Source organism: Salmo salar, chromosome ssa06, assembly GCF_905237065.1.
Source record: "Salmo salar chromosome ssa06, Ssal_v3.1, whole genome shotgun sequence".
NCBI lineage: Eukaryota > Metazoa > Chordata > Actinopteri > Salmoniformes > Salmonidae > Salmo > Salmo salar.
The window spans coordinates 42303255-42322324 of record NC_059447.1 but is presented as its reverse complement, the minus strand read 5'-3'; the positions used below and the strand labels follow the sequence as shown (position 1 = coordinate 42322324).

The 19070-nt window shown below is 42.2% G+C and overlaps 1 protein-coding gene across 1 annotated transcript; it reads right to left on the bottom strand.

The window, feature by feature from the left end:
- Nucleotides 1-3141: 3141 nt before the first annotated feature.
- Nucleotides 3142-18111, bottom strand: LOC106607251 (plexin domain-containing protein 1). Its single transcript, XM_014204030.2, has 13 exons — nucleotides 17905-18111; nucleotides 7012-7163; nucleotides 6309-6452; nucleotides 6145-6214; nucleotides 5836-5958; nucleotides 5626-5744; nucleotides 5391-5490; nucleotides 5190-5282; nucleotides 4949-5030; nucleotides 4807-4867; nucleotides 4562-4688; nucleotides 4006-4163; nucleotides 3142-3889 (listed from the first exon to the last, which is right to left on the bottom strand). Exons 1-13 carry the CDS (start codon nucleotides 17978-17980, stop codon nucleotides 3770-3772), a joined length of 1425 nt encoding a protein of 474 aa, XP_014059505.1. The 5' UTR covers nucleotides 17981-18111; the 3' UTR covers nucleotides 3142-3769.
- Between the last annotated feature and the right edge of the window lie 959 nt (nucleotides 18112-19070).

Sequence of the window (19070 nt, the reverse complement as noted above, 5' to 3'; positions counted from 1 at the left end):
TAACCCTCAACTTAACCACACTGCCAAACTTATGTCTAACCCTAATATTAAATTAAGATCAAAAAGCAAATGTGTGTTTTTATGAGTTTCTTCGATAGAACCAATTTTACTTTGTGGCTGTGCTATGTAGTGGAAACCACCATTACCGTGGAACAAGCGCACGACAAAATCGTGTAAATGACATATAGAAAAGGTATCTAGAATACACGGCAACGCTTTTTATTCCATATGATGATCATGACATCTGCTACAATCTGTATGTAGGCTACTGTGAAGGCCTACATGGAATAAAGTTACAAATACATTTGGTTTGGGTGACATCTGCTGTCGCAAATCAGAATTGGTTTCACTGGTCAGGGTGCAGAAATTACAGGCCAACTATAATTTTCTACTTTTCTGGTTGACATTACAACTAAACAGTATTCATTCAAATGCTTTTATTCTTTGAAAGTACTGTATTTCAAAACATGATCCTCAATCTGGGTTTAATTTATAAGGTCAAAGTCTTCTTTGAAGAGCACTCTGCTGTTTTGAAGGCATTGAATTGCCTATGATCAATTTATGAAATACATTCTTAGCATATACAGTACCGGTCAAAGGTTTGGACACACCAACTCATTCAACAGTTTTTCTTCACTTTTGCTATTTTCTACATTGTAGAATAATAGTGAAGACATCAAAACTATGAAATAACACATATGGAATCATGTAGTAACCAAAAAAGTGTTAAACAAATCAAAATATATTTTATATTTGAGATTCTTCAAAGTAGCAACCCTTTGCCTTGATGGCAGTTTTGCACACTCTTGGCATTCTCTCAACCAGCTTCATGAGGTAGTCAGTCACCTGTAATGCATTTCAATTAATAGGTGTACCTTGTTAAAATGTGTGGAATTTCTTTCCTTCTTAACCTCTATGGGCTCAACAGCCAGTGTAATCCCGTGGCGCGTTATTCAAATTCCTCAAAAATGCAAAAACTTCAATTTTTCAAACATATGACTATTTTACACCATTTAAAAGATAAGACTCTCGTTAATCTAACCACACTGTCCGATTTCAAAAAGGCTTTACAACGAAAGCAAAACATTAGATTATGTCAGCAGTGTACCAAGCCAGAAATAATCAGACACCCATTTTTCAAGCTAGCATATAATGTCACATAAACCCAAACCACAGCTAAATGTAGCACTAACCTTTGATGATCTTCATCAGATGACAACCCTAGGACATTATGTTATACAATACATGCATGTTTTGTTCAATCAAGCTCATATTTATATCAAAAACCAGCTTTTTACATTAGCATGTGACTAGCATGTGACTAGCATTCCCACCGAACACTGCCGGTGAATTTACTAAATTACTCACGATAAACGTTCACAAAAAGCATAACAATTATTTTAAGAATTATAGATACAGAACTCCTCTATGCACTCGATATGTCCGATTTTAAAATAGCTTTTCGGTGAAAGCACATTTTGCAATATTCTCAGTAGATAGCCGGCATCACAGGGCTAGCTATTTAGACACCCAGCAAGTTTAGCACTCATCAAAGTCAGATTTACTATAAGAAAAATGTTATTACCTTTGCTGTCTTCGTCAGAATGCACTCCCAGGACTTCTACTTCAATAACAAATGTTGGTTTGGTTCAAAATAATCCATAGTTATATCCAAACAGCGGCGTTTTGTTCGTGCGTTCAAGACACTATCCAAAAGGGTAAATAAGGGTGACGAGCATGGCGCAATTCGTGACAAATTTTTTTTCGAAATATTCCATTACCGTACTTCGAAGCATGTCAACCGCTGTTTAAAATCTATTTTTATGCCATTTTTCTCATAAAAAAGCGATAATATTCCGACCCGGAATCTGCGTTTAGGTAAACAGACGAAAGAAAATAAAGGATTCGGTCGACTCGGGCACGCGCCTAAGCCCATAGTACTCTGATCGGCCACTTGCCAAAAGCGATAATGTGTTTCAGCCAGAGGCTGCCTCGATATCGTTCAGCTTTTTCCCGGGCTCTGAGAGCCTATGGGAGCCGTAGGAAGTGTCACGTTATTGCAAAGATCCTCAGTCTTCAATAAAAAGAGCCAAGATGAAACACAAGTTGTCAGACAGGCCACTTCCTGCATGGAATCTTCTCAGGTTTTGGCCTGCCATATGAGTTCTGTTATACTCACAGACACCATTCAAACAGTTTTAGAAACTTTAGGGTGTTTTCTATCCAAAGCCAATAATTATATGCATATTCTAGTTACTGGGCAGGAGTAGTAACCAGATTAAATCGGATACGTTTTTTATCCGGCCGTGTCAATACTGCCCCCTAGCCCTAACAGGTTAATGTGTTTGAGCCAATCAGTTGTGTTATGACAAGGTAGGGGTGGTATACAGAAGATACCCCTTTTTGGTAAAAGACCAAGTCCACACGCGCAATAGACATTAGACTGGTGGAAATCTGTCCTGGTCTGATGAGTCCAAATTTGAGCTATTTGGTTCCAACTGCCGTGTCTTTGTGAGACGCAGAATAGGTGAACGGATAATCTCCGCATGTGCGGTTCCCACCGTGAAGCATAGAGGAGGAGGTGTGAAAGTGTGGGGGTGCTTTGCTGGTGGCACTGTCTGTGATTTATTTAGAATTCAAGGCACACTTAACCAGCATGGCTACCACCGCATTCTGCAGCGATACGCCATCCCATCTGCTTTGCGCTTAGTGGGACTATCATTTGTTTTTCAACAGGACAATGACCCAACACACCTCGAGGCTGTGTAAGGGCTATTTGACCAATAAGGAGAATGATGGAGTGCAGAATTAGATGACCTGGCCTCCACAATTACCCGATCTCAACCCAATTGAAATGGTTTGGGATGAGTTGAACTGCAGAGTGAAGAAAAAGCAGCTAACAAGTACTCAGCATATGAGGGAACTCCTTCAAGACTGTTGGAAAAGCATTCCAGGTGAAGCTGGTTGAGAGAATGCCAAGAGTGTGCAAAGCTGTCATCAAGGCAAAGGGTGGCTACTTTGAAGAACCTCAAATATAAAATATATTTTGATTTGTTTAACACTTTTTGGGTTACTACATGATTCCATATGTGTTATTTCATAGTTTTGATGTCTTCACTATTATTCTACAATGTAGAACATAGTAAAAATTAAGATAAACTGTTGAATGAGTTGGTGTGTCCAAACTTTTGACTGGTACTGTAAATTTAAAAAAGCAATACAGGAACAAAACATTCAAACATTAACTATACAATAAAAAAAAGTTGCAGAGATGATCATTGAAGAACATCCACAACCAGTCTTTGTTCTTGTCATGGAAGTGCAGGGATACAGAATCCTTTATAGTGTTTTTTCCATGGATGTTGATAGTCATAACGTATCACAGTTTATTCCAGTTACACATCCCATGGAGGTGTGTGGTAAATGGTGAGTGAGACAGCAATCCGTACCTGCTGAGAAACTTGGAACTCATCCACACCCATACTGAACAAAGAAATTCTAGCAAAGCCTAAAAGTGGCCTCCTCCGGATGTCGCGGATGTCTAAAAGAAGAGTAGAAGACTTTGTCCACCAAAAATTATATAAAATGCCACCCACTTTTTAGCCAATAAAGACAAGGACTATATTGAGGTGATTATTGAAAAATGAATGAACAGAAAAACATTATTTGTGTAATGGAGTAAGGGATGTGTGTGTAGCTCTAAGCTCACTCCTTCCTCTCCTACAAACTCATTTTCATCTCTTCATCATCCAGTTGCTCTTCAGTCCGGTCAGCACTGGCCAGCTTCCATGATTCCCTCCTTCTCATGACCTTCGACCTCCACCTCTGCATAGCTGGAGTGGAATTCCTGCTTCCTGAACTTTATGGATGGCCAGTAGCTGTTGCGTCGCTATTGAAATAAGATCATACAGTTCATTGTTTTAAAAGGTTAAAGAGAATTGGAGGAGAAGTCTACATTTAACAGGACAGAGCTGGTTGAATGTGAGCCCTGATAGTGTTACTAACCTGTAAGAAGTAGAGGGGTGAAGCAGCAGAAGGATGAGAGTTGATGTAAAGAGCCAGAAGTGTCAGAGCCAGCAGTAGCACCAATGCAGCTACTACACCTGCTATAACTCCTGTGTGAGCTGACCCGTCGAGTTGTCTCGGGGGGCCTGTCTTCACGTCTAACCAGCAAAGAGAGACAATGTACAATCAAAATCCTGTAACATGGCTCCATACACACAATTCAAAGTGAATCAAGATCCACCCACCTTCATTGTATAGAATCACATGTTTGGTTTCATCTGGAGGAAGCTCAAATGTAGGATCAGTTTGAATATTGAGCAATTAGGACTCAAACTGCTTCCATTGTTATTTTCCTGAACTTAATTTCTGTGCAATTTCTTTGCATGTTCTAAGAATACTCAGATTACTGTAGGCACTGGCTAAAGACAGACACTGAGCACTAGAGCATTACTATGCAGGTTCTTCTAGCTCTGTTTAACGCTGCTGCATGCACAGTTGAACTCTGATACTCCGATATAAACCCTCCCAGGCACACTCATTTACAGACTTGACTTACTCTCCGTGGCAGGGCCTTCTAGTAGGGGCTCCAGGGGAGTGGTGACCTCAGAGTCTGAGGGAACTGAAGGGTCAATGGAGCTGTCTGGTCTCCCCATGGAATAATCCTCACATGTGACATCTTTGGCCTGTCCATATAATGGATGGGAATTGTGGTTTTAACAGAGGAAGCTGAGACTGTGATTTACATTTGATGTACAGTGCATGTAAAGTATGTGAACGTTCATTGACATTGTCCAATTCTACCTCTTCTGAACAGGCGTAGTCCAGCCACTCCTGCCTGTGTCTGTCCATTCCGTCTGAGCACCTGAAACAGACACAGATGTCAAACACAAAGAAACAAGGACTCCTTTATTCAGATAGTGACCTACATTCCTCTCCTGCTCACCTCTGGAGGATGTTGCACCAGGTACAGCCAGAGGTTAGGTTGGACGAGAGGCAGAGTTCACAGCTGTCATGCTGCAGACAGGCTGGACAGAGGGAGGGAGAGACAGAGAGACCTGGGTTTTTGATTCTGCAGCGACACGATTGGCGTCAGCATTAACATTATACTAAGCTGTGCCTGTGACTGGTTATTGAGGATGAAATGTCTGAGAGGCCTGTATGAGGGATAGAGATTAGCTGCTTACTAGGCAATGCAGTGAACTCAAAGGCAGAGTTGTTGGTGATCTTAGTTGTATCGATGTCCAACCGATGGTACTCGTAGAGCCGACGTTGGGCATCTATGTGAGAGATATCGTTTCAGATCATTTTAGCAAAAGCCTTTGACATCAAAGATTTGCCAACCTGGATAACTGTGGGTTAGGGTTAGGGAACCCTTTGGTGCTAACCTGAGGATTGAGGGGATGGCAGGTTTACCAGGAATGCATCTGACAACCCTGCCTTCACTTGGTGCTCAGCAGAACTTATCACCTCCACTGGCAAAGGTATCTGAAAGAGCAAGATTGACAGGTAGAGAGAAAATGGACCGAGAAACAGAAAAGTGTGACTGTGTTAAGATGGAATACATTAAAATCAAAGACGTGTTGAACAAGGTTCATTAGTGTGCATGTAAGTCTCTCTCACATCTCTGTAGCTGAAGGTGATGGTCCCTGTGAGGTGCAGGGCAGCCTGGAAGGTGTATGCCCCCTCTGCTTCCCTCCCGTGGAGTCTCACCCGCTCCCACTGCACCACAAACACCTCACCTGTGGTCAGTACAGGACAGGTCACACAGAGGTCAACCAAGGGTCAAAAGTCAAATAACAAGCGTTGTCTGAATGTTACTCTATGGCTCACCATTGTCCAGGTACTGCACAATAGACTCCTTGGAGAAGCTGGGGTCAAAGTTGGCCATGAGGGGGGCGATGTACTGTGTTGCTGTCAGCATGCGGTGTGTGACCTCTCCCATGAAAATAAACCCTGGGGAAGGTCAGAGGTCAGGGTTCTATGGAGATGCATGGCAAGTGGCAACTGGTAGTTACAATAGTTCATTCCTTCTAGGCTTAACGTAAGTAACAAGCAGGGAGTAGAAAGGAAGCATTATGATAAGTGGCTCCATCTGAGTTTGAACAACTTGCCATGTGTCGGAAGAATAATGAAATGTACCTCCTGTTGCTATGGTAATCTGCCTCAAATAATGTCCGTAGAAGGGGAAGTCAAATGAGAGGGCGACCTTCTGGAATACGAGGAAGAGAGAGAGGGAGGGAAATGAAATACGCGTGCACGTGTGTGCCCGTGTATGTGTGTGTGTATCTGTGTGTATGACTCACCGCAGCTTGTCTGTGTGTGTTGGACAAAATGCCATGCATTCTGACTTGGCCATGCTCTAGGTCGTTTAGATCTACCCAGAGTTCATCTGTGCGCTGGTCATCAGGGCCAAAACTACGCCATGAGTAATACCTACCAGCGTCCTCCTGTTATAAAAACAGTAGAGGTGAGTGCAAGAGGAGAAGTTGAGGGATGAGATGGGAGAGATAGAATAATGGTGTGAGAAGGGATGGAGAGGAGATGTTATAATGAACAACAGGGTTAACAGGGAAAGCAACATTTGAATGCAGGCCCACATAAACAAAGAAACACACACTCTACATTGAGTGCCAGTCTCCAGTTTATTACATAGTAGTATAACAAGAGAGGGATACTAAATATAAAGAATGCAGGGTGCATACTAAATAAGTTAAGGGGATACGCTTTTAGAAACCTTAGGATATCCTTGAATGTCTTGGACTGTAAATTTCAGCCCCAAGGTTGAAATGATTCACTGCAATTTGATTTGATCTGCATTGTTCAACTCTTTTCAATATACCCTCTGCAGTCTAATGCGGTTCAACATTGATTTGTTTTGTCTAAGGCCAGCAGGGAGCAGTATTCTACCACCACAACTGGAACAAGCGAATCTCGCGTTGACATACTGTATGTACATATCTTGCCCACACTAGTGTGTTGTTGGACCACTGCCCCAGCGCCACTCACCACTAAGTGTGTCATGTTGTCTGGTAGGGTGTCAATGGTCAGTCCTCCTCCCAGTACTTCCCTGGCTACCCTGGCGTAACCCAGCCACGGCTCTCTGGGGGTCCTGTGTGATGGCTTCTCATGCTGCTGTCCATTCACATGATACCGCATCTCTGTCCAAAACACAGTGAGCCAGTGACACAGATCAAGTCAGTGTCAGTCAGAAGATCCCACTCGGTCAAATTATAAACAAATCAAGCATTTGCTTTAGGCAGAGTTGGGGAAGTTTCTCTGAAAATATTTAACCAAGCAACCAATTACTTCTCACTGGTAGAAGTTAAGCTACACTCAAGCTAGCCTTAAGAAAAATATACTTTGTGAAAAATCGCTCTGGAGTCAGATGTCAACAGAATGTGTAATTTAGCCCATTAACACAAATCAGTTTAAAGTGAGAATTAGGCAGGTCTAATGCTGAAAAAAGAAAGGACATTCTTGCCTACATCACCCAGATTTTCTTTTTGCAAAAAAGTAGTGTGTAGTTCAGTAGTTAGCTACACCCATGGCAGAAAAAAAGTAATTAACTTCTGAAAACACGACCAAGATTAGAATTGAGTTCAACTACCACAAAGCTACTGCAAAATGTAGTTAAATTACTAGTTGAACTACATGTAGTTCACTACTCCCCAACACTGGCTTTAGGTCACTGCATAGCCCTGAAGCAAGTGTGTATTTCTCAATGCAATGGTTTGGATATTGTGGGCTGAAAGTGAACATAGCATTAACATATCTCTGGCCATGAGGGAATGCTGACATGCATTTCAACTTCTGAACTCCTTTTTTCAGAGTTCCTATACCTGCACCCGCACGCACCCACGCATGCACCCGCACACACACACACACACACACACACACACACACACACACACACACACACACACACACACACACACACACACACACACACACACACACACACACCAAAGCTACTTACAATACAGCATATGTTCCACAACATTCTGCTAAAACATTATCCAAACAAATAACTCAATGTGGATTTGAGATCTTCTGGGATTAGGAGGGACAAATCTCTGAGGACCTCCGTTGTTATCAGATAACACACGTCCCCACATCACTCTGCTTGAGGCCACAATGCATCTGGTTATACTGCTTCTCAGGCCGCAGCCACATAGAGATTTTCTGTCCGGAAATTACCCAAATTACCGATTCAACCAGAATGCATATAGGATTTTTATCCGTTTTCATTTTTCTATGTGTGGCCGTAGCCTCATTCAGGTTTTGTATGCACATTGTGATGTAGAGCCCCCCCCCCTCCCCTCCTCCCCCCACTGGACATTTTGTTTAGTTGCATCTGGTTGGTTTTCTGCTAAAGTACTTTGAGCAGGGGGCGGGAAGCAGGGAGTGTTTTTGTTCGGTTTGGGACATTTCTCAGTGCAGTGCAGATGCTGTCATTTTTGTTTTTGTTTGTTTATTCTGGCCCTGCATGGCAATTGCTTGTGAGTTATTGAGATGGTTAGTTGCCAGTTCATCTAGATAAGTCAGGAGGTGTTTGACATGAGTGGTGCTGGAGATGTTGTTGTCTGTGCTAGCTACATTCCATTACTAATTCTGCTGGCCTTTCGCCATCCAGTGTCATAAGATGCTGGCTAGCAATGTTTGCAACATCCAAGCCTTCTCGTTTATGTCAGCAGTGTTGTGTTTTATGTGCACAGAACATTGTACGTGCATTCTATCTTTTATAATGCACTTCTGTATAGAATACAGTTGCGAGATAAAGTTGTATATCAAGCTTTATCTTGAAAACTTGACTGCTGACATGCACGTTTTTGGGGGATTGTATTCATTGCACTAATGATCAAAATACTAAAATATACATTTTGAGTGAACTATACCTTTACAGCTAGAATCTTTAGTTGCTACATACATTTTTGGAACAAATTAATGATATATAGCCATTACATCCTGAAGAATATAACTTATAAATACCTCATGAGTATAGTTCAACTGTTGTACCCCATCAGAACCTAACATACAAGCTTGTTTTACTCCAATGTTTGAACATAATGGACATTTAAACCATCAACACTGTATAGCCTCAAAACATAGTTACAACTATACTTTTGATATCATGGATTATCAGTCCTTGCATCCATAGCTCTGACTATGAATTTGAGAGTGGTTACAATTCTCTAGGCCCATTCCTCAGCCTTCAGAATATAAAACATGTGGTAAGGTCAACTTTAAATAAGCTTGTCAAAAAAAGAAATGCCCTCTCACTGTCAACAGAGTTTATTTTCAGCAAACTTAACATGTGTAAATATTTGTATGAACATAAGATTCAACAACAACTGACACATAAACTGAACAAGTTCCACAGACATGTGACTAACAGAAATGGAATAATGTGTCCCTGAACAAAGGGGGGGGGGGGTCAAAATCAAAATGAACAGTCAGTATCTGGTGTGGCCACCAGCTATATTAAGTAATGCAGTGCATCTCCTCCTCATGGACTGCACCAGATTTGCCAGTTCTTGCTGTGAGATGTTACCCCACTCTTCCACCTGCAAGATCCCAGACATTTCTGGGGGGAATGGCCCTAGCCCTCACCCTCTGATCCAACAGGTCCCAGACGTGCTCAATGGGATTGAGATCCGGGCTCTTCGCTGGCCATGGCAGAACACTGACATTCCTGTCTTGCAGGAAATCACGCACAGAATGAGCAGTATGACTGGTGGCATTGTCATGCTGGAGGGTCATGTCAGGATGAGCCTGCAGGAAGGGTACCACATGAGGGAGGAGGATGTCTTCCCTGTAACGCACAGCGTTGAGATTGCCTGCAATGACAACAAGCTCAGTCTGATGATGCTGTGACACACTGCCCCAGACCATGACGGACCCTCCACCTCCAAATCGATCCCGCTCCAGAGTACAGGCCTCGGTGTAACGCTCATTCATTCCTTCGACGATAAACGCAAATCCGACCATCACCCCTGGTGAGACAAAACTGTGACTCGTCAGTGAAGAGCACTTTTTGCCAGTCCTGTTTTGTCCAGCGACGGTGGGTTTATGCCCATGGGCGACGTTGTTGGCTGATGAGGACCTGCCTTACAACAGGCCTACAAGCCCTCAGTCCAGCCTCTCTCAGCCTATTGTGGACAGTCTGAGCACTGATGGAGGGATTGTGCGTTCCTGGTGTAACTCGGGCAGTTGTTGTTGCCATCCAGTACCTGTCCCGCGGGTGTGATGTTCGGATGTACCAATCCTGTGCAAGTGTTGTTACACGTGGTCTGCCTGTCTGTCCTTTCTCCCTGTAGTGCTGTTTTAGGCGTCTCACAGTACGGACATTGCAATGTATTGCCCTGGCCACATCTGCAGTCCTCATGCCTCTTTGCAGCATGCCTAATGCACTTTCACGCAGATGAGCAGGGACCCTGAGCATCTTTCTTTTGGTGTTTTTCAGAGTCAGTAGAAAGGCCTCTTTAGTGTCCTAAGTTTTCATAACTGTTACCTTAATTGCCTACCGTCTGGATTTGTATTTTTACGAATTATCTTTGAAAGACAGGGTCTTGAAAAATTGACGTTTCTTTTTTTTGCTGAGTTTACTAACAATTTTTTTTGTTTTATCTGCATTGGACTATTTTGTCTATTATCATACAGTACATATCCGTTATTATCAGCGTCATCATTACATTAATCGTTTTTTCCTGGTGAACTTGCCTGCCTGATCCAGACAGCTTCAAAGTTGCGCAACTTTTAGGAATATTTCGTCCTGCTCTGAAAGATGGGGTGTGTTCATGACGTCACACGTACTATATAAATCTCACCGCACGTGTTTTCTTTTTTCAAACGGAGTGTCTCTTCTAACCCTAAATTTGTGCTTCTTCCTGTACGATACGTTTACTGTTTTGTTTCTTGCTTTCAGTAGACGACAGGAAGTTTTCGAATATCGGTAGGCATATGGCAAACAAAAAAGCAAAGAAATTCACTCTGTGACGCTCACTCTTCCCGGTGGAATCACCATGAACATGCCGTGGTCAGCATGGCTGCCGCGAAGGGTTCGTCTCTGCTGCTCTGGTGATTTTTCTCTGGAAAGAACTTGTTGAGCAGATCAAACTGAGCTGGGTAACAGGCGGATGTAAATGATGATTCTGGTCGAAAGCCCGTGCTCAAACATTTTCAATCGTTTACCAAGTTATAAAATGTGCAGTCTGTTCACGTTTGAATTTGCTTGCTAGATTAGGGAGAGAGATGTTCGTTATTTTTCGGATACCGTGTGTGATAGAACTCCGACTCGGAACACGGCATTTTTTGTTACCAGATTTTGTTGTTGCACTAACTGGATGTAATCAATTCTGACTGGCACAGGCATGAATTGTATATTACCAGTGCCCTTACTGAACGTTCAGAACGTTTAGGTATAGTTGAAGAAGGCTGTGTCATACATCCGGCCCAGGGTAGGCCGTCATTGTAAATAATTGTTTCTTTACTGACTTGCCTGATTAAGTAAAAATTATCTGGTGCTTGACTAACACTAGGCCACAATTTGTGTACATGTGGCTTGTTTCTGACAAATCTGAAAAGAAGCTTATGTTTAGCATATAAACGGAAACCTAACCCAAACACTGAAATAACCTGCAAGTGGAATGTGTAGAGGGAGCTAGGGGTTGTAGTTGGCCAGCTCTGATCAGTTAAGTGGTCTAGAGTAAAACCCTCAAGGCCATCAGTACTTAAATCACTGGCTAATCACCAAGACAACAAGAGGAGCCTGCCTGTCTACAGGACTGAGAGGGGGGGCAGGAGGTGGAGGAAGCGACGTCACGCATGCAAAACACAGTCTGGATGGAAGCGTGACTCTTTACCACAACAGTCCATTACTATTAAGATGTCACTTCCTAATAGTAAAGGGCTGTTGTGGTAAAGAGTCACGCTGCCATCCAGACTGTGTTTTGCATGTGCTCCGTCACGCTAGTAGGATGATTGATGGTAGAAGGGAGTGAAGAGGGTTTAAGTGCAGCTAAGGTTTATCCAACCCCCCCCACCCCCGTCTTAAATAGACTCAGGAAACCAGGGGTTTATCACTCCATATTTGTAAATCAATAATGTCTTATTTTATCGCCATTATCATTTGACATTCTTACCTGGTACACTCTGAATGGCTCTATTAGATATCTATTTCAAAGGAAATGTTCAGTGTTATATGTCACTAAAACATAATGACCACCATGTTGAAGCATGTACTACACTGTCCAACTGGATGTATATAACTGATATAGATCCTATAAATCACTGTTAAATTCCTATGTGTTCTATAGCCTGGTCCCAGATCTGTTTGTGCTTTTGCCCTGCTCCATTGTCAAGACAAACATATGTTTGGTAGTCAGCTCGAGTATTTGAACCAACAACCTTTTAGTTACTGTCCCAACACTCTTAACTGGTAGTCTACCTACTGCCTGCTTGGCAAGTGAGCAGAAACAAACTGACTAGCACCAAGGCTAGTAATTATATGGCATAACCCTACAGACTTATACCCAGAGCAGGGGGAGACCAATTAAATACATCAAGAGGCTTCAAGTCGAGATCAGGAGTATATAGAGAGCTGTGAAGGGGGAGATAGGAAATGGAGGGGACTAAAGGACAATTAAAATGCTAAAAGAGTGTGAGAGGCCAATGATAGTGGGTAGTGTCACGAGGGAGATTTGGTCCTAGATTTGTTTTGTATCCTTGCTCTTCTTTTTGAGGAAAAGTACAGGCACAGTCTGCAAAATAAAATATAAAAAGTCTAATTGGATCTCTGGTGTCACGTTTTCCCCATAGACATATGCGTTTGCCAGCACTGCAGCATGTTTCTGGGGAAATAAGGTATGGTATGATTGGTGATGTGAAACATATAGGACCGTTCTATTTCTATGGCTACAACATCCAATTATCTTGTGAACCCAGTTTCAGCACAGTACTACAATCCAGGGTCATCTCCCCAGATGGGAGAGAGAGAACATACAGAACCAGTTTGAAGAATCAGGCACGTGTGACTATGGTGTTTGAGAAGGTCTGTTTTTAAAATCAGCAGGCGGGGGTGATATATCATGTATTGCAGTGGCTCCCAAACTTTTTCACTCTGCTCCCCCCCCCCCCCCCTTCTATCATTGGCGAACGTCCTGTTGTTTGTTCATGTGGTATCTGAGTGACTCAAGCATTACAACAAAATCAACGGGCAAAAAAAATCAACCTAAACAACGTTAGCTAACATGGGCTAGTTGATCTGGACATTTCTGACAAGTTATAAATATCTCTACGGTGACTGACACGGCAAGAGGAGAACTGCAAATGCACTACCCATTTTGGTGCGTTCTGCCATTTACAACTTTTAAAAGTAGGTTGAAAGCCCAACTGACTTCCCCCCTGCCGACCCCTCGGCCCCACAGTCTGGGAACCACTGATGTATTGGAATGCCTTATGACAGAGGACAAATAGGATATGACAGGTGAGAATAGCATTATAACATAAACACCTCTTCTGTTAGAATATAAGGCTCACACAGAGTGTCTGGCCTGCTTTATCACAGGCAACTGTCACTTAGTCACAGACCTCAGGCTTTCATTTGATATTAATTGTCTTAAACAATTGGAGTCCAGGTATGCTAAAATACTATTTTAAATGACCAAAGGGATAGAACTAGAGCCCAAACGAATTTAACGGGAGGGTCATCTGCCCCCACCCTCTCAGGCATAAACAACATGGTAAAGTTTAAACTACAGCTCATAGGCCGATAGTCAGTCAGTCTTCTGGCCTGAGCACTAAAGTAACCCTGATGCTGTGAAACCACTCGGCCCATATTTCCAGGCCTGTTTCTGTGAGTGGTCAGTCAGACCGGGAGGCAAGAGGGCACTCCCTTTCCTGCATGGGATAGGCTGCTAGGGCTGGCTCAGGATCAGCCGGATGGCACATTACTTCCACAGCTCAACTCAATGTGGCTGATCATATGAATATGACTTCCCTTCTTTTTTATTTTTGCGCTGACTCTATGCACACTCACAGAACTCTACACACTCACTCACACTGACATTCCAGCACACGCACTTAATTTGCTCACACACATAACATGCACACACTCACATACGATGATCATATGCACTGCTGCTACTCTGTTTATCATATATCCTGATGCCTGATGATCATCTTACCCCTATACATATCTACCTCTATCACTCCAGTATCCCTTGTAAATATGATATAGGCACTGACCCTGTATATAGCATACTTACTTTCTCGTGTTCTTGTTTCTATTTCTTGTGTATTTTTGTTCTACTTTATAGCACTACAATAATATTGATTACTGCATTAGGAAAGGCATTTCACTGTACACGTGACAATAAAAACATGAAACTACAAATCCACAGCATATTATCATTGATACCTGAATTATAATGTGAACTTTTGACCTAATATGGGAAAAATGTAGTTTTGTTTTCGAAATATTGCTAAATATTTTTTTTCAGACATTATTATGATGAATTATTGTAATGTATGGTGATTATTAAGGTTTGTGCCCAGGTCATAGCATTGCCTTTCAACAAGCGGGTCCAGTCTTTACACCAGGGACGGGCAACTTTTATGGGGGTGGGGGCCACCAAAAAATGGAATTCATCATGAGGGTCCGCAGTGGCTCGTGGGTCTGCTCACCCACATCCATACCCCCCAACCTTGCGAGCAAAACATTTTAGCGGCCCCCCTCGTGACAGCGAAGAGGGTAAAAAAAGGTTTCCTGCAATTTTGCAATTTTATAACTGATTTCATGCAATTCTACTTGCAATTCTATTTTTCCATGGGGCGGAGAGTTTTACACCATGTATATTCTAGTATTCTAATTCTCAACAGTAAGTTGAGACCCCGACTGAGTTCCTAAAAAATATATATATTATTTTGTACTGGTCCACGGGCCTACAAAAAGGGGGCCTGGCCGCCAGCTACCCATCCCTGCTTTACATTGACACATACTGCAGGCACACACACCCACTCACTACAGCTGCAGTGGTAATTGTAGGGTCAGACCCACAAGAGGAACAACCACCATACAGACTGCCCACTGAAAGCGACTGTGAAGAGTCTGAAAACCTTGCATGCAGCTAATCAAGCAAATTGTCCTCACATTATAACTTGGACACATTACTAATATCATTAAAATAAAATGTATGCCACCTGATGGGTTGCATAAAGCACAAAAAGTTGCATGATAAAACGGATAAGGTAGCAGGCGTTATGCTGAAACAAGATTTTCTATTCTGAAAAAACACCAAGATCTCTTCTATGAAAACAAGTGAGCAATGATGACCTCACACTTCCTCTGTTATGGTGAAACCCAATCTCTCAGTGGATGAGGGAAAGGAATTAATTCTGGTTTTCATTGTATGATAAGACAAAGCCCATAACGAACTAAGTTAGGCAACTCAATGAAGATCAGGGCTGAACCATGTCTTATTCCCCAATGCCAACATCACGCCTCATCGTTAAAGGGCAATTCCACCACTTTTCAACCTCATTTTCATTATTTCCAGCACACACGGTTGTCTACATATGTGAAAACGGCACATTTATACACTTTGTAGAAGAAAAATGTAAAGTTAAAAAGTCATCAAAAGTTGAAAGATTTTAACAACTGTGATTTTCAAACACTATGAGGTTTCACTGTGACACGGCGAACAACCCCCCCCCCGGCTAGAAACAAGGTTTTAAAAATCCCTGTCTTATTTTGTTTCTTTTAATCCTACAGAGAAGCACATTTTAGGGCCTTTTCCTCTTATCTATTTAACCCCAGATCATAAAAACATGACGGTAACACGTATGTATGTACCCACTGGTATGGTGCTGGAGATAATGAATATGTGGTTGAAAGTGGCATATTGAGTTGCCCTTTAGGATTGTAGGTTCTTTGTCTCCCTCCCTGTCTCTTTATCCTTACTTCACGGATCCTTCTGTTCTCTTGGAACTTGCCAGAAGTGTCTGTATAGATGTCACAATGACTCTTGCTGTTGCCGATCAAAATCTCCACGACAGCGAAATCACATCTATGGATGTCATCCACAAAGATATTTAGTATATCCAGATTTATCCTTTCCATTTTTATTCTGTTCAGGCTTGGCCCCAGTATGGCTGCACCAGACACAAGTCGTTTGTTAAATGAAATTCTCAACAGGACAAAGAACAGAGAGCCAAGCTCTGAGGTCAGCAGCCTCACAATTCATTTTCATCCCTCAAGCTATAATCTGCCTTAGCTGCTGCAGATAGCTCTCAAGGGGTAGCTCCACTTGATCCTATTTCAAACAGCTTTTTTACACTGCATGTAAAAAATAAAATAATCTAATTTTATTTTGTGTAAGATAAACAAGAAAAGCAATTAATTCAGCTCAGTGAAGAGCTGTTGCTGTTTTGAAGGTGGTAGATAGTAACAGGGAAGGAGAATGGGATGCATCTTCCTTTCCCATTGGAATATTGGAGCAAAACAAAGGTCACGAGGGGAATACACTCAGCAAAGAAAGGAAATAAAATATTTATTCGGAGCAGAGATTTGGCTAATAAGGCTTACAGGATTTATTGAGAGGTGAAGAGGTCATAGAAAGAGGAGTGTGGTGGTGGGACAGTGTTAGTGACAAATCTAAGTACTCAATCTCTAATAAAAGGCTTTATATGGCTAGGAGGAGAAACACATCACGATGCATCCCCCTCCATCAGTCTACCAGCATTCCTGTCACACCCCAAGCACTCAGAAATGCATACGCTTTCAACACACGTACATACAAACACACATGTAATATGTCATTGTTGTACTGTATGTGTGTCTACAGTTTTGGTCAATGTTGTGTTAGTTGTTTTGTGTGAAACTTTGTTCCTCCTGCTGCTGTTGGACCAGGTGTCTCTTGAATTATTTTTATTTTTTATCTCAATGAGAAAAACCTGGATAAAAAAAAACATGATTCAACAAGCTACCACCTTTTTGCCTACATTCCTCAACAGTTTTTTCTCTCTGTCTTGTCCCCTCTTCTTTCCCACCCTGGACTGCCTTACTTTTAGGCTAGCAGAGTGGCAGGGAGAAACATGTCCAAATCTAATTTTAGGCAGAAGCAACGCTGTTTTGTGGGTTGTTGTTCTGAGTCATTCTGGAACATGGTGTTTTTTATGGTTACACTTTCATTGTAAACTAGGTCACTTACTTTTCTGCACAAACAAAAAGTATAAGGGTATGCCCATTTCCAAACACAATCATGAACCTGCACCATTTTCCATATATAAGTAAGTTAGTAAAAACAGTGTCTTCAAAGATATCTCTATGTAGGTCATTGAAGCCATAAGATATTAAAAAAAACAAATCCATAACACACACACATCTTTTTTTATGTTAATTACAAAAGTTATTATTCCATGTGATCATAAATTGCTGTGACAGGTGGACAGATGTAAATGGCATATATTATGTAAATAAAGGATGATTCTGGGATAAAAAAAGTAGAGAAGAGTCTGGATGAGGTTACTATTGTAAGGCAGAAAGTACAACACCTGACTGACCTGAAGACAGGCTGTGTGAAGCATTGGAAGCTGCTGAGGGGAGGACGGCTCATAATAACGTCTGGAACGGAGCGAATGGAATGGCATCAAACACATTGAAACCATGTGTTTGATGTATTTCATACCATTCCACTAACTCCACTCCAGCCATTACGACAAGCCCGTCCTCCCCAATTTAGGTGCCACCAACCTCCAGTGTAATGAAGAGAGTGATCCATGGGGGAAATGAGGAGGGAAGGAGGGAGGAAACAACAGGTGAAAAAAAGGTGATGAAGTACAGTGAGAAAAGAGAATCAGGATGGAAAACACAGGAGAGGTAGGGGAGAAAGAAAAGCTTACCTGTTTGTTGCTGAGCCCAAACTCTCCCCAACTCTGCCTGGGAGAGACAGATGAGTAGCAGGGCACTGAGACACATGTTGTTTAGCAACAACAAAAACACAGCTCTTTCCCTCTCACTCTTCCTTCTTCTCCCTCTCTTCTCTTTCAACTACACAGTTTCTCCTGGTCCCAGTCACCCTGTAGCTCCCTCTCCCCCCCCTCCCCTCCCTCCCTCACATGCTCTCTCCCCTTACACACTCTCTCTCCCTCTACAACACCCTCTTAAAACTGTTCTTCCGTTGCCATGGTGATTACAAAGACAGAGGGATGATAAGGTGTAGCAGCTGAGGAGATGAAAGTGTTCTCTCTCTCTCTCTCTCTCTCCCTGCATGTCCTGCCTCTCTCGTGTTTTCTATCCATCCTCTTTGCTTTGATGTGCCCCACGCTCTGTCTCTCTCCCTCCATATTTTGACTGGGATGCTAGTGAAATCATCTGGAATCACAGTGGAGCCCTCTCTCTTATCTCTTAGGGAACTCAATAGTAGAGGAGTACATGCATGCCATGGTATCTCCTAGCCCTGGACAATGATATAGTCTCTCTCTGTGTTCAGACATGGCTGCTGCAGAGAATTAAATGAATGCAGTAAAAACAGTTAACAGCACTTCTAACCATACAGCCACCATACCAGATAATTACCACGACGACATTTACAGGTACTGTCCATAAGCACTTTAGTTTTGGGATTCCATGCCCGCTGCTATGAATGTTTATTTGGTCAATAAAAACAACCATATTGTCTGAGTATTGAGCATACATTTTGTGGGTCATATGAAAAAGCGGCATGTTTTGTTTGGTTATGGTTTAATTTCCAGGCACATGTGATAACAGTTTTGTCTGTTATACTGTTCAAATAAGCTTTGCTTTACAAGCACTGTGTGGTTATTTCCACCATCACTCCGCTTCTCTCTCAGCTGTTTCATTACAATCAGTTCCACTTCGAAGAATCAGGCTAGGGAACGCTGGTGAGGAAATGACAGTTGAGCCTTTACTAGATTCACTGCTGGAAAATGTAGCCTACATACTAGGGCTAGGGACATGTTTAGTTGGGCGTGATACTCAGAATGTCATTGAACATTGAAATGTTATAATAGAACTGACTATTCTCTTGCACAATGAAAAGATACAT

Excerpts from the sequence above, each read along its gene's own strand:
- LOC106607251 (XM_014204030.2), bottom strand. The coding sequence starts at position 17,980 with ATGTGTCTCAGTGCCCTGCTACTCATCTGTCTCTCCCAGGCAGAGTTG. Across the intron at positions 5,491-5,625 it reads TCACCTTCAGCTACAGAGAT|ATACCTTTGCCAGTGGAGGT; the intron begins GTGAGAGAGACT and ends TTGCTCTTTCAG. Across the intron at positions 5,031-5,189 it reads TGAGTTCACTGCATTGCCTA|CCTGTCTGCAGCATGACAGC; the intron begins GTAAGCAGCTAA and ends CCCTCTGTCCAG.